This window comes from Talpa europaea (assembly GCF_964194135.1).
Source record: "Talpa europaea genome assembly, chromosome: 9".
Taxonomy (NCBI): domain Eukaryota; kingdom Metazoa; phylum Chordata; class Mammalia; order Eulipotyphla; family Talpidae; genus Talpa; species Talpa europaea.
The window spans coordinates 79,155,410-79,171,491 of NC_140076.1; the positions used below are offsets into that span (position 1 = coordinate 79,155,410).

The window sequence follows — 16,082 nt, forward strand, 5'->3', positions numbered from 1 at the left end:
CTGGGCCTTCCCAGACCTCACCTCCACTCTGACACAACACCTCCTGTCCCCTTCCTGTCAGCCCCGCCCCGACCCTTTCCTCAGGCTGGTATGCTCCTGTCCTGCTAGCACCCCCCAGGACCCTCACACCCCAGAGCCCAGCGCTGCCAGCGCAGACGCCTCTGAGTCTGGCCCCAGTTGTCCCCTCTGCTCACCTTCCTCTCCCTGGGCACACGGCCCCTCAGTCAGGTGAGGGTTGGTTCCCGCTGGACTTCTTGCCACTTTGGTGTGTGCCCCTGTGCCTAGAATGCATGTCCTGCTGGGTGCCCCGCCGCCTGCCCTCTCCCCTGGCCCCTGCCACTGTCCCCAGCTCCTCCTCTGTGCCCGCACACCCACGACCTTGTCTGTATTTGAAAGGGGCCCTAATTCAGGACCATGACTGCTTGTCGACATGTCTGTTCCTCCACTGGATGGCGAAGTTGTCCAGTTTTGTTTCCCTGTGTCCTCAGTTCCTCAGCAATGTCTGGCATCCAGTAGGTGCTACTGTCATAACCAATATGGAATAAACCAGTGAGTGAGTGGATTGGATCTCTGCTTCTCTTTCTGATTTGCTCTTTCACCCCCGCTTTGGGGATATCTTCCTGGGTCGTCCCCCATCCCGCCGGCACTCCCCTTGTCCCCTTTGTTCCCAGTCCGAGGCTCAGAGCCGGCTCTGGCCTCTCATCTGCGGTGGTTTCTGTGTCTCCAGGATGCAGTGTCCCGTCCTCCCCGAGGCCCCCAAGGCAGCTCCCTGCCCAGGCCCAGCTGTGTCCACACAAGCCTCCCACTGCTGTCATGAAAAGGGTGCTCATAGATGAAAGCTATAAACTAATCTCAAACAGATAAAGATATCAAGACAGTGATACAAGATATGAAAGAACAACTAATTAGAAGCATAACAAGTTTGAAACCAGGCAATAAAATACAGGAGAGAACACGAAATGAAAGAAACAACCATTTCAGAAAACACCAGTTTAAAAAAGGAAGTAACAGTGAATATACGTAACAAATAATGTCTTAGAAGAAAAAGATCAAATAATGGAAAATTCAAAAATCAAGATAGGGCCTCCCCGGTGGCGCAGCGGTTGAGCACTGGGCTGCGAACTGCCCGCATCCTTTGCAGCGCCAGTTCGATCCCCAGCCGCAGGCGAGGGTCCCACATGGCGCGCAGACCTCTCCTGCCACCCGCTGCTCCCCTCACCAGTGTATTTCATCGGTCTGCCTGTTCTGTTCCCTGCTCTGGCTCTGGTGAATTCTCTCACCCTCCTGCGCTTCTGACTTTACCCAGTGCTTGTATAAATGAATAAATAAATCTTTAAAAAAAAAAACCAAAAACAAAAACAAAAAAACCCCACAAAAATCAAGAGAAAAAAATTAGGTTAAAACAATACATATGAGAAAAGCCAAGAAATGACAAGGTACATATGACTGGACTCTATCAAAGAAAACTAAGAGATTAGAATGAATACTTAAAACTACAAGTCTAGCAAACCTTACTGAAATTTTAAAAAGTGGAGAAACTTTGCTTTTAAAGGGCATATTTTGTGCCTGAAAAGACTGACTCAAAATGATGTCTTCTGTGTCTCCTGCCCAGTGTCACTTCCTCAAGACTTGCTTGGTGCCCTGCTCCTTCTCCGCACAGCAGCTCCAGCATTTGAAACCTTCTCAGTGACTGTGTGGTTGTTTTCTGTCTCTCTTCCCTCTAGACTTTGAATTTCATGTGCGCAGACATGACGAGGGTACAAACATAGTTGCTTTGCACTGTACCCTTAATTTAAGGAAGCTATATGGAGAAAAAGAGCAAAACTATCCATTGAAGTTGCATTAATAATGTCAACAATTAGATTGAGTAGGTAAATAATTCCTCTAATGTAGAAAATATTAAAAAAATGAAGAAGATTCACTTCAATTGCATCTCATATGAGCCTATCTATTCTCTGCTATTTAAAAATTTTTCCTTTTTTAAAAATAGAATATGTAAGTATTATTTTAAAAGGAAAATTCTACAATGCAGATCGCAGTTATGGTCTTTTTAGTATTTAGAGTTCATACAAAATTTGAAAAATTATGATGAATTTGCAGGGTTATAACTACAAATTGAATTTTACATATTTATGACTTTGAATTTTCAATTTTACAGTGGAACTGATGAATTAAAGAAAGTGATTTTGACTAGACATTTGTGTCTGAGGGTGAAGACTTTAAATTATATTCTCAATCCAGTGTGACTCCTCTTGAAGTTAAAGCATATGTACAGTAAAAATATACTAGATATTTTTCTAAATATGTTTGTAGATTTCAGGATACATTTTACTTGGATAATATCAGCTACAAGTGGAGAATACCACTTCTTAAATTAAAATGTATTTAAAATGACCCAAGAAAATGAAATACTGAATCAAATTAGTGCCAAAATTGGCCCAAAGAGTTCTCTTCCTCAAAAATAAAGTAACTACATAACCAATTATGGTATCTCAGTGACTTTGAGTTCCAATTACTTTGATTAAAAGTATCTTGTATTTAATAAGTTGGTTTATGTAATTTATACAATTGTATCATAACTGTTTTTATTGAGAAGTACACAACACTAAGTACAGTTTCCCCTGTGGAAGGAGCACCTCTTTAGTTCTCATAAAAATCCCTCCTGGACATGCCTGGGCCTTGCTTCTGACTGTCTGCCCAGAAGCCCTGGGTGTCCTGTCAGGGACCTCAGGCCTGCCCTGTTTCCTCCCCCCTTTTGGGCTGCCTCATTCCGTTATCACTTGGATTTCTCCTCTTAAAGTTGACTTCAGAGTGAGCCAGTCTCTAGCTCTCCCTCACTTGCTGTGTTAAAGATGAGCTTATAAACCATTATAAGGGTTTCTAAGGGTTTTCCTACTAATCACCATGGGAAAACATTCAGAATCATAAATAAAAATGTCAGACATGAGGATATTGCCAAGGTTTTGGAAAACTCATGAGCTTGTTTCTGTCTTTGTCACCAATTGTAATTCTGGGTCCTCTGCTAGATGTCTCTCTCTCAGGTTTTTGTCCAAGACCCTGTCCCCCAATATGGCGGATGGAGCTCACGAAACATGTTTCCTTCAGACGTCAACCGGTCTGTAGGTTCCAAGAGACCCCTTCCCAGCTCTGGCCCCTGAAGTGTGAGTGGACCTGTCATTGTGAGGAATGTGGTGGGTGTTTGGCTGCCTCTCATGGAGGGGCTTTGGTCTGAGCACCCCCTTTCGTGGGTGTACTTCAGATTCTTTTGACAGAGCAGGACTGAAAGCCTTATGTATAAACCTCCTCAGAGAAGGTACAGGGATTCTAGGAGACCAGAGCTGAAGATGAAGGCCACTGACGGGTTGGGTGAAGGGGTGGAGAGTTTTGGTTGATGAAACACTTCTTATGACGTTTGTCTCCGGGAAGCAGTTTGATGCTAAGGGCAAACTGGCTATGGGTGGAAAAGACTGCCTCCAGAAAGGAACCTTCCCACTTCCCTGGCCCCATCCTGCCCTGCTGGTGAGGGGGGCAGGCGGGGCTGGGGGGTGAGTGGCCTCCACCTATTGACACACACCCAGAGCTGATGGCCCCTCCCACGGGCACCCTGGAGTGTGGGGGGAATCCCAGGCAGGGCATGAGGAAGGAGCTCAGCAGCATTGAGCAATCGCGCCCTTCCCCAGGGAGGAGGTGCTGGCTTGTGCACAGGGCGGGTCCCTCTGTCAGGGAGTCTGCTCTCACCTGGTTTCTCTCAGAGCCTGGACAGAGAAGCTGGCTGCAGCCCGGGAGTCCTGCCCCCTGCTCAGTGTGTTGTAGGGACCCCAGGCTTTCCTCTTCCCTCCTGGGAGGCAGAGCTCAGCCCTCCCATTTCTGGGGTGGGCGTGTCCTCTAGCGTGGGGGACAGTGCATGCCCAGGAGGCTGCTGGAGGAGGAGGGCGGGGCAGAGGTCAAGACTGGAAACTGGGGGGGAGCCCCCTGCGCCCTGAGCTGTGGGCTGGGACGGCACAGGACCCACAGGTAGCGTGAGTGTATGTGAGAGTGTTTCTTCCTGACAATAAGGTTAAAACATTAATGTGGTGGAGAAATTTCCACTTATCCCCCTCTTGAATTTTCTTCAAATAAGAAAACTTTTTTTGCTCTAAACTCTTCTAAATGAATTTGGTTCTGCCTCTCATGTACCTTTCTTGCTGAGGCTGGCGGTCCTGGGGTTACCTCTCCCCTGTTCCTTTCCATTCTATCTAGCCTGGAATCTCTGTCGACTACGTCTCATTGCCTCCTATTCTAATAAGTCCTTTTTATTTTAAGATACAGAATTTTAATTCACAATGATGTGAGCCATGGTGGGTAAACCTTGGCTTGGTGTTTGCGAGTGGGGCAGGCGTGGGAGACACCAGCTGCCCTTCCCCTGCTGTGATCAGGGGCTAAGTTTGCAATTGCAGCTCAATGATGTGACAAACACAGGGGAGCCTTTACCACATTAACACACCTCTGACTCAAGTAGCGCTGGGTTGAGGCCCACCCTGCTGCTCTTTGTGGTTCACCACTTCGAGCCTCTGTGTTCCTTTCTATAAAATGGGACTAAGGATATCTTTCAGGAATTTAACAAGGATTACACATAAAGTTGCAGCACTAGATGGAGCAATATCTATATAGGGTTTGTTCATAACAGCTACTCATGGATTTTAGAAATTGTTAATGTATGCTGGGAGTCTAAGATGAAGCACTGACTTCTTACAGGGAAACCAGGAGCTCCCAGGGAAGAGGAGTCTGGGAATAGGCATCTGTTATGGACATGGCTCTGGTCGAGGGTGGTGCTAGGCAGAGGTGTCAGCAACCTCATCTTCACTGAGCACCTGCAAGTCTTGTGCTGGAGAAGCTGGGGAGGCTGGCCAGGTGCCAGCCCACAGGATGGAGGCAGGTGGACAGGGGTCAGTGCAGTGGGTGGGTGTCACTGATGATGACTGTGATCGGCTTAACTGTCCATATCTCTCAGGGTTCTGGCCGCGCTCTCTCATCGGCACCTGGGACCACAAGAGGATGCTGCTGTGGTTTCCTGTCTTCTCTGCTCTGGCTCTCGGAGCCTGGGGTGAGTTTTCCTTCATTGAGTCAGAGGTGCTTTTGCCATCAAAATCCCTGCCTGGTTTCACTTGTAGGTTGTCCTGTCCAGACCCAGTGCTCCTACCTCTCCCGACCTCCAGGGTCCTTGTTCCCCTCACAGCCAGCCCAGGCCCCCTCCCCTGCTGAGCTGGTTGCATCTTCAGCAATCTCTCCAGCCAGCCCAGCACACATCGGCTCAGAAGGAAATACTCTCAGAATCATGGAGGCCACTCTCAGTGACCTTCTCTGACAGGGAAAAACCCATCATATTACAGCAGTGACTTGCCCAAGGTCATCTGACAACTTTGGGGAGGCCACAGAGTGTAGTGGTTATGAACATGGTTCCAGGGTCAGGCAGCCTGGGTTGGAATCCAAGCCCACAGCTGAAAACTTGTGTGGTCTTTGACAAGTGGCATAATCTCTCTGAGCCTCAGTTTCCTATCTTTATAGAGAGGGAGTTATTCTTCATTGCCTACCTCTTAAAGTTGTTCTTTGCCACAAACTTTGTGCCCTTAACATGCTTGTGAGTGACAGAAAGGGGCTGTGGGATATGGTGTTTGGTGATGCTATAGTGGGTTATTGCTCCCGGGACCCCTGGTACTCAATGTGGGGAGGCATAGGGCACCATGGCGACAAATCCTCTATTAATCCTGTCTAAATTATCTAGTTTGTGAGTGTGGTCACAATGATCTTCAAATTTCTGTTTTGAGAACCTTGCCTATATCAGTTGGTGCTTAATACATGTATGAGTGTTAACCAAAAATGATGACATCTGGGTACGTGGCACTTGGATTTGTTAATAAGTATGCAGGCGGACCAGGGTAGGCAGCTGCTCAGACGAGGGTCAGGAAAGACGGCAGACTCCCTAGAATGGAAGGGGGTTAGAGGAGAGGGAGGATGGGGATCTTGGGCAGCTTTGAGAGGCAGGGCAGGTTGCACACATCTGTGGATTGCCCCCTAGAGGAAGCCAGGGGCCTGGGAGAAGAAGGTGGGCTGTGGGGCTGGGGCGGCCCCCCTCTGAGCTGGTCCAGGTGTTCTCTGAGGATCACCAAGCGCAATATACCTCTGCAGGGAACTCCCCACAGTTCTCCTGGAATGAAACCCAAGCCAGAGGATTGTCAGAGAAGCTTTGGGACCTGTTTGTTGGCATCTTACATCTGTTATACAAGGGCCACAATGGTGAGGTGGCTTGGGGGTTTACTGGGGCTCCTTAGGCTACCAAAAATGTTTCTCAGGCTTCATTAGAGCTGGGTTGAGTGCTGGAGGGGTATAGGATCCCATTACCATTGACTCACATTACCAATGACTCACATGTGGCAAAGGTTTTGCAAAGGTCGGTTCTTGGAAGGGGGAACAAAACCCCAGGGGGCAAAGGCATGCTCCCCCCTACCCAGCCTCTAGCTCCCTGAAGGAGTGGGGAGACACTGTTCTTTGGGGAGTTCCTGGGAGTTCTCCGGATTGAGGAGAGACAAGGAGCCCTCAGAGACTCTGGGCCTGTGTGGAGCTCTCACAGCACGTTTCCATCCGGAAGAAAGCCAGGGAGCCAGTATTCATGGAGCTGCCTGTGGGTCTCAGGCCTGGGAGCCCCTAGTTTGAGGACAGTGACAGGGCTTCCCTCAGAGAGACACGAGACAGGAGACACGGTCAGAGATCCAGGGCAAATGCCAGTGGGGAAAATGCACCCTCTGGCATCTATCCTGAGGTGCTTCCAGAAACTCTAGAGGAAGGTGTGGGGCACCACAGGGAGTACAACCAGAGAGGAGTTGGGGGTGGGATTTGTCCTCTAGGGAAATAGGAGAAGAAAGTCTTTGGGCAACAAGGGGATTTGACTTTCCAGATTGAAAGCAGACTCAACTTGGGCTTTGTTTTCAAGCCGAAGTGGGGATGAGGAGATGAGAAGGGGGCTGTGGTGGTGAAGGCCTCCTCCAGGGGAAGCGGCGTCCCAGCGTGTGAGGGCAGCATGTAGGGGGACGTGGCCTGCACTGCAGCATGTCATCCTGCCATTTCTCCACAGGTGTGCCCACCATTGTCCCCCGCAAGGAGTGGGGGGCAAGATCACTGACGTGCAGTGCCCCGTTGACCCTGCCTGTGGCCTATGTCATCACAGACCAGGTCTTGGGGATGGAGTGCAAGGTGGGGGAGGCCTGCAGCGCGCGGCTGCGGGACCTTCAGTCCCACTCTGTCTACACCAAAGGCTGGTGTGACGTGGCCTACAAGTAAGAGGTTGCTGGGGCCGAGTCTGCGTTCATGTTCCCTCTGGGCTCCAGGGGTCCTCTCACTCCTCTTCCTCTATTTCTCCCACTTTTTCATTCATGTTACTTTTGTAATGAGTATAAATGTTAAACAAGCAAACAGAATCACAAATCCTCCAGGGGCACTAGGAGGGACTGCTCTGCGCTCTTTGTTCAGATGTGGCCTTGGAGGTGGGGACCCCCCAGAAAGACACAAGGGAGGCTGTGCAACTCTGCCATCACCCTGGGAGCTCTCAGGAACTTATGGCCACAAAGGTCTTCATAGGCATTACCTAAGGAGGCTGTCTGGCTGCTCCAGGGACTTGGAGGAGAAGCACCACCTCCTTAACTTCCCAGGTAAAAGCCAAGGTCTGAGGAGTCACAGGAGGTGTTCCACGTGACATGACAGGAAGCCAGGACCCAGAGCTAGGCTGAGACCACCTGCAGCTCCTGCGCACAACAGGGCTTTCACCCAAGAAGCTGTCTCCCAATGGGTGCCCTAAAGGACCTCCTCCCAGGGGGAGCAGTGAAAGGGTGGGGTGGGAGAGGCTTTGAAGAATGTTCAAGCTCTTGGTCCTGTCATTTAAAAACATGGTGCTGGGCCTCCCCAGTGGCACAGTGGTTGAGCTCTGGGTTGTGAAGCTGCCAGCAGCCTCTGCAGCGCCGGTTCAATCCCCGGCCGCCAGGCAAGAGTCCCACATGGCATGCAGACCTCTCCTGCCGCCCGCTGCTCCCCTCAGCAGTGTATTTCGGTCCTTCTGCCTGCTCTGCTCCCCGCTCTGGCTCTGGTGAATTCTCTCACCCTCCCGTGCTTCTGACTGTACCCAGTGCTTGTATAAATAAATAAATAAATAAATCTTAAAAAAAAAAAATAAAAACATGGTGCATGAATTCAGGCTCTTGAGTTGCATGTTCAAAGTCACTTTGAACCAAAAGAGTATTTTTAAAATGAGGCTCTTGGAATCACATGTAAACTAAGTCATAACAAAATTAAAAGTCTATTTCTGCATCTCTTGGAAGTTTAACATGGGTGTTCCCCTGCCCTCCCACTGCTGTCACTGGGGCTGTAGCACTGCTTTCCCTTAGGAGGATGGGTGAGAGGTTTTCCGTTACAGAGGTTTGTCATTCAAACCATGTTTTTGCCCGGCAGCTTCCTGGTTGGGGACGATGGCCGGGTGTATGAAGGTGTGGGCTGGAATGTCCAAGGTGTGCACACCCAGGGCTACAACAACATCTCCTTGGGGCTCGCCTTCTTCGGCAATAAGATAGGTAATGGTGGTTCCCCCTGCCGCTCTGCCAGAGAGCTGTGCATGCTCTCGTCCTCCACTTGTCTCAATAGCTTGCTTGTCTTCTCTGACAAGTGCATCTCTCTTAGTCCTTTTCTCCTTGGATTCTATGACTTGGCTTTCTTTCAGTTCTCTTCCCCCTTTCCAGACTCTCTCCCATGCTGAGCCACGACTGACACCACTTGAGTTCACAGTTATTGCAGTCAGTCCTAGGGCCTGATGTGAGACACTGAGATTATGGCTGGCAGGGGCAGAAAAGCTTGGTGTCTCTCTTCCTCCAGCGCTTCCTATTGTTTGAACCAGACCAGAAACCACAGGCAGGGAAGTCTGGGGAATATAGTTTGCAGGCTTCTAGCCTTCTGCAAACAGAAGAGAGAACAGAACAGAAATGGAGTTGAGAGCTAGTACAGAAGAACTGATACCTGCCAGGGTCCTCATCTGCCAATGGGCGGAGTAATAGCACTTATGTCAGAGGTTTTCCGTGACCATGTGAGTTAATGGGTGTGAAGAACATTTTCCATCTGCCTGGTGATGGGAACTAATAAGTAACACTATCACCTTTTTCTCCATGTTACACATGCCTGACAGGGCTTTCCTTTGCAGGTAGATGTAACTGCTGCCAGGGCTTGCAGTAGGGACAGAGTAGATACAGTCCAGAGTGGAATTTGAAGAGGTCACCACCTTGACTTCCTAGAGCTCTCTCCAAGTAATTCAGTGCCTCTTAGGCCCTCTGTCCAGTTTTCTCTCTTCCTATCCATTAGCTACTCAGGGTGAGGGGGTTGTCTTGTCCTTCCTCCAAGTCCAGACCAGTTGGAGTTTTTTACTGACAGTTCGGTGTTTCACGCTATCTTCTTGCAGGCATTAGTCCCAGCCCTGCTGCCTTATCAGCTGCAGAGGGCCTGATCTTGTATGCCATCCGGAAAGGTCACCTGTCATCCAGGTATATTCAGCCACTAATCTTGAAAGAGGAGATCTGCCTGGCCCCTCAACAGCCAGTGATGCCCAGGAAAGGTAAGCCTCTTAGTCCCAGCTCACCCTGGACCCAGGGACTGCTCACCATATTGAGGAGCACTCTCTCCTATTGGTGCTCAGTGGTTCCTTGGACTGAGAACTTCTCATGCCTATCATAACTGTGAGATCTGGAAAATTCTGAGAGGGAATCTTGTCCTTCTCTCCATTCCAACAGAATGATATAGCTAGAGACTTATTCTTGACTTAAATATATATGTATATATACTCGCACACACATTTTTCAATCAATCAACAAATATTACTGAATGCTCGGCATTCTCCTAGGTACTGGAGATACAGATGTGAATAAAATGGACAGAAATTTTAAGTGAGTAAATATAGACAATGAAGAGATTAATAACATGCATATATTATATATATATATAATGGAAATAGGGTAGATTAAATATCAATGCACATTATTTGTACTACATGACTACTCACACTCACACTGTTCTAAATGGAAAAAAACAGCCAGCAATATGGCTACAATGCTGAGAAAAACTTGAGTTCCCAGGTTATACTGATATCAGAATGAACATTCCAAGAAGTTGGATAATAAAAATATCCTGCAATGTTCAGGAGCAGTAACCTAAAGGTACTTACTGCAATTATCAGTTTCAGTAGTTTAACTCTGCTCAAGTGGAGCTTTGATTGGATTCAAGGATATTTTTAAAACAAGTTTTTTAAAATTGTAAATCTAGAAATAAATTTTTTCTTGCTTTCAGAAGATGTTATTTCCAAGAATGACAATTCTTTAATTGTTTGTAGACATCAAAGTGTTTCTCTCTTTGGACAGTGAGTCCAATGACTTACAATATTGGCCCTGACACATACGAATTCATTCCTGCATATATTTGCAAGGCCTATTCAAGCACATAGGTCTATGTCATCTCTTGAATAAAATGGCCATGCCTCTGCATGACCTTTCCCTTCAGCTCACACACTGGTTTTCACAGTTGCTACCACTAATGTACATTTTGGACTCTGTTCCTTGGCTCAAGTCCCCTAACCCAGGTGATCACTATCTGGGCTTTCCCAGAATGCCGCAACTGAGTTCATGATAAGCTGTGCCAGTGGGTGCCAGAAATTGGGGTGTTTGAGGGGGGTCACCAGGCCTGCAGTTGTGAGATTGTCCATATATGGGCATAAGTGACTTCCCTTGGATTTTCACCTCACCATAGCTTGCCCCAACATCATCACGCGGTCAACTTGGGAAGCCAGAGAGACACACTGTCCTAAAATGAATCTCCCCGCCAAATACGTCATCATCATCCACACGGTTGGGTTACCCTGCACAGTGTCCATGGACTGCCAGATTTATGTCCGAGATCTACAGTCCTACCACATGGATGCCAGGGGCTTCTGTGACATCGGGTATAAGTAAGTAGGATGGGTGGAAGCGTGGCCTGCCTTTTCTTCAGGGACATATGAAGGGAGGCTGAGGGAGGCACCTATGTTTACTAAGACTTCCTTCATACTAGATATATTATATCAAATGTTGTATTTTATTCTTGCAAGACACTGGACAGAATATCCTTTAGAGTATAGCTAAGGGTTAGTCCTGGGCACATTCTTTATGGGAGGTTGGGAAGATGCTGACAAGAAGAGTTTAGAAGTAACTGTGACAAGGGAGATCCCTATGGAAGGTCACCAAAGGCTCATGCCTTTTTTTTTTTTTTAAAGATTCATCTATCCATGCATACAAGAACTGGGGCACAGGCCAGAGGCGTGGGAGAGTGAGAGGATTCACCAGAGACAGAGTGGGGAGCAGAACAGGCAGACTGACGAAATACACTCCTGAGGGTAGAAGCGGGCGAGACAGGAGAGGTCTGCCGCGCCATGTGGGTATCTCCCCAGCTGGCCAGGGACCGAACCCATGCCATAGAGGCTGTGAACAGCTTCACAGTGCTGTGCTCAACCCCCCGTGCCACCAAGGAGGCCCCAAAGGGTCATGCCTTTTTATGTAATCCCTTCCAACTACCCAGAGATACATGCCCTGTTCTTGCCCTGCTTTTTTTCTTTTTTTTTTTTTAAGATTTATTTATTTATTTGTTTGTTTGTTTGTTTATTTATTTATTTATACAAGAACTGGGGTACAGGTCAGATGCACAGGAGGGTGAGAGGATTCACCAGAGACAGAGTGGGGAACAGAACAGGCAGACTGATGAAATACACTGCTGAAGGGAGCAGCAGGCGAGACAGGAGAGGTCTGCTGCGCCATATGGGGCCCATGCTGGCCGGCCGTGATCGATCCTGTGCTGCAGAGGCTGCGGACAGCTTCACAGTGCAGCGCTCAACTGCCTGTGCCACCAGGGGAGGCCCACATTCCCCGCTTTCTTCTGGCCCACCTCTAAGCTTGCTCTCTCTGATGTTAGAATCCTGATGTACCTCTGGTATTCTTTACCTTATTTTATAGATACAGTTTTTTTTTAACCTCCATGGGCTTCTTTTTGCCTCATCTCTATAACAGGGACAATAAATAGAGACGATCTCTGTTCATGACTTTTCAACTCTGGCTCCTACATAACCTTTCAAGTCCTCCATTTCTCTCAATGCCAACTCTAGTACACTGTTCCGGGTCACCGTCACCTGTTGTCTGGGTCACTGCAATAGTTCCCTGTGAGACGGTTGCCTTTTCCAACCCAATCCAGCCTTAAAACGGATAATTGGGACAACAATACTTTATTTATTTGAAGATAGAGAGTAAAACCAAAACATTCTCTTTGGGTTCCTTTAATGCCAGGTCTATAATAAAGAGACACATTAAGCTAATGGAAAAGCAGAAACTACATAGAGAGCTACCTTAATTTTCAAAGAAGGGACTTAGTTATAGAGTATGATAAATTTAAACCATTCGTCTGTGACCTAATCACAACCCATTTTATAGAATCTTGGGTGAATTCGCTTTTGCATTTGTGCTGTTCTGGCTAGCTGCCTCGCTCCTCAACTTCCATTTTAAAAGCAGTCTTTACAAAATGGTAGAACTATTGCTGCCCTTTGCAGGATTCCCAAGCTTTACTGTGGCTATTTGGTATAGATAATAGAGAATTAACTATAAATTTGAAAATTCTAAATGGAAAATGCCAGAAGCTGAAGGAATGCTACTTTTGCTGTTGTATTCAGTTTTTAGGGTCAATCCCTGTTTCTTGACTTTTATTATTATTATTTTTGAAGATTTTATTTATTTATTTGTTTGTTTGTTTGTTTTTTAAAGATTTATTTATTTATTTATACAAGCACTGGAGGGTGAGAGAATTCACCAGAGCCAGAGCAGGGAGCAGAACTGGCAGACTGAAGAAGTACACAGCTGAGGGGAGCAGCGGGTGGCAGGAGTGGTCTGTGCACCATGTGGGACCCTCATCCTGCAGCTGGAGATCGAGCCGGTGCTGCAGAGGCTGTGGGCAGCTTCTCAGCCTAGCGCTCAACCGCTGTGCCACCAGGGGAGGCCCTAAAGATTTTATTTATTTATTTTTGCATAGAAGAACTGGGGCTTAGGCCAGAGGTGCAGGGGGTAAAAGGATTCATCGGAGACAGGGTGGGGAGCAGAACAGGGGGATTGACTGAAACACTGCTGAGGGGAGCAGCGGGCGAGTCAGGAGACGTCTGCTGCACCATGTGGGCAGCTCCCTGAACGGGGGTCGAACTCAGTCCTTCTTGGTGGGCTGTCACTGTGATAGCACAGAGCCTTAGCCCCTAGGCCACCAGGGAGTTTCCTATTATTAATATTTATTGAAGTAATAGTGCATTATAGCATTGTATAAATTTTAGGCGCACACCAATGAGTGTTTTTTGAAATCCTGTGGTGTCCCTTTTCTACTTCGGCCTCATGTGTCACCTCGGACCCTGACTTGGACTGTAATCAAGACAGAGTGCCCACCCACTCACTCACCATTTTCTATTTTTTTAACCAATATTTACTGGGTATCTGCTCTGTGCCTTGTGCTCAGCAAGATATATATGGTCATAGTCCCTCTGCCAGTGGAGTTGAGAGAGAAGAGAGTAAGCAAGTAATCAACAGCTCAGAATGAGCTACAAAGCCACGAGCAATGTTTGGAAGGTGCTGGGAGAGAGAGAGGGAGGCATTTACGATGATGTGTAGTTTTCTGGTTGGGGAAATCCAGAAGGAAATGGGTTTGTTAGGACATGTTGGTTTTAATAAATAGGAATGGAAGCTGTGGGAGTGGATGACTGTCCAGGAAGAACGTGTTGAGTGTGTGGAGAGCAAGGGGAGACCATACTGCTGGAGGAAGGTGAGAAGGCTGAGGGACCTGAAGGAGGCAGCAAAATACAGGCAAATCAGCATGGTGCGAGCTTGCGGAAGCCAGGCAAGAGGATATTTCAAGAACAGAATGGTTACCAGCTCCATGTGACACAGAAGAACAATGTATCTGTAGTACTAGTGTCAAGGAGGCCCCTGGCCACCATGGGGGCATCAGCCTCAGTGGCTTGCTGGGAAGGAAGGCCATGTTGCAGTGCACTGAAGTCAGCAATTCTTGACATAATCTGTCTTCACTTCAAGGGGTTAGGGACTGGGATTGTTTGTTTGTTTTTTGACCTCTGTGTACACTGGCACATAAGAAATGGCCAGTCAATATCTGATAAATGGATGAAAGAATGAATTAATGATCTGAGGAGTGAATGAAGCCAATTCTGCTTTCCAGAGTGACTTTCTTTACTTTTCTTTGCCCTCCCAGCTTCCTGGTGGGTGAGGACGGTGGTGTGTATGAAGGAGTTGGCTGGAATATCCAGGGAAGTCACAGCTATGGGCACAACGATTTTGCCCTGGGAATCGCCTTCATGGGCAATTTTATGGGTAAGGGGTGAACATGGGCAGGGGACTCTGGGTGAGACAGTTCCATGTGGAACGTCTGAGCACAGGGGGAGTGACAGCACTGTGGATCCTGCCAGTGCCAGTAGAACATTTTAATTTTAAAGTGGACTCAAAATAAGATGCATGTTACTGGAGGCCCCTTGAAGCTGGAACACCCATCCCTACTCAGTTCAACCTTGTTTTGTAGCCATAGCCCAGGTAAGTGTGGAGCTGGACAGAAAAACAGCTTTTGCATACTTTGGTGCTTTTATGGATTTGATGGCAAATGTATTTTCTCGCTGGGTAACCATGGCAACAAGGTTGGGGAGCACCACTGCCCGTGATGGCAAGGTGGTGGACAGCACAGATGCCATGTTAGCCTCGTAGCACACAGCAGTGTGCCATGCTGCTCTCTTCCAGAGCAGTTTTTAACTTTCTGGAGGAAACTTAACAGGAAACCATTGGGGAACACATGACCTCATTTTCTCCTTGTGCCTGGCTGCTGCAACATATGTGAACTTGCTGACTAGGGTGGTGGTGGGGAGGGTGCAGAAGGACTGGACTCTAGGTGCTTCTCTCTGTGCTAAGCAAGGAACCTGGAGATCCTACTGACTGATGGGGTCAATATGTCTTGCAGAAAAGGCACCGAATGCCGCAGCGCTGGAGGTAGCCCAGGACCTGATCGAATGTGCTGTGAACAAGGGGTACCTGATTCCCAACTACCTCCTGGTGGGGCACAGGGATGTGATCAGTACCCTGTCTCCTGGGCAGGCCTTGTACGACATCATTAAGTCTTGGCCTCATTTCAAACACTGAGGGAGCCCCTGGTCCTTCTGACACTGCTGCCCGCTAATCCCAATTGGCTACTGGGCCTCCCCAGACCTCACCTCCACTCTGACACAACACCTCCTGTCCCCTCCCTGCCAGCCCTGCCCTGACCCCTTCCTCAGGCTGGTATGCTCCTGTCCTGCTAGCGCCCCCCCAAGACCCTCACACCCCAGAGCCCAGCGCTGCCAGCGCAGACGCCTATGAGTCTGGCCCCAGTTGTCCCCTCTGCTCACCTTCCTCTCCCTGGGCACACGGCCCCTCAGCCAGGTGAGGTGAGGGTTGGTTCCCTCTGGACTTCTTGCCACTTTGGCGTGTGCCCCTGTGCCTAGAACGCATGTCCTGCTGGGTGCCCCACCACCCTGCCCTCTCCCCTGGCCCCTGTCACTGTCCCCAGCTCCTCCTCTGTGCCCGCACACCCACGGCCTTGTCTGTATTTGAAAGGGGCCCTAATTCAGGACCATGACTGCTTGTCGACATGTCTGTTCCTCCACTGGATGGCGAAGTTGTCCAGTTTTGTTTCCCTGTGTCCTCAGTTCCTCAGCAATGTCTGGCATCCAGTAGGTGCTACTGTCATAACCAATATGGAATAAACCAGTGAGTGAGTGGATTGGATCTCTGCTTCCCTTTCTGATTTGCTCTTTCACCCCCGCTTTGGGGATATCTTCCTGGGTCGTCCCCCATCCCGCCGGCACTCCCCTTGTCCCCTTCGTTCCCAGTCCGAGGCTCGGAGCCGGCTCTGGCCTCTCATCTGCGGTGGTTGCTGTGTCTCCAGGATGCAGTGTCCCGTCCTCCCCGAGGCCCCCAAGGCAGCTCCCTGCC

At 48.6% G+C, this 16,082-nt stretch overlaps 1 protein-coding gene across 1 annotated transcript; it reads left to right on the plus strand.

Moving 5' to 3' along the window:
* Positions 1–5,034: 5,034 nt before the first annotated feature.
* On the plus strand, positions 5,035–15,287 carry LOC311176351 (peptidoglycan recognition protein 3-like; the record flags this gene model as incomplete). The annotated part of the gene is made up of 8 exons (XM_084241795.1): positions 5,035–5,083; positions 6,166–6,273; positions 7,109–7,310; positions 8,476–8,594; positions 9,470–9,622; positions 10,807–11,005; positions 14,320–14,438; positions 15,073–15,287. The coding sequence occupies 8 exons, from the start codon at positions 5,035–5,037 to the stop codon at positions 15,249–15,251; spliced, it is 1,128 nt and encodes a 375-aa protein (XP_084097921.1). The 3' UTR covers positions 15,252–15,287.
* Positions 15,288–16,082: the final 795 nt, after the last annotated feature.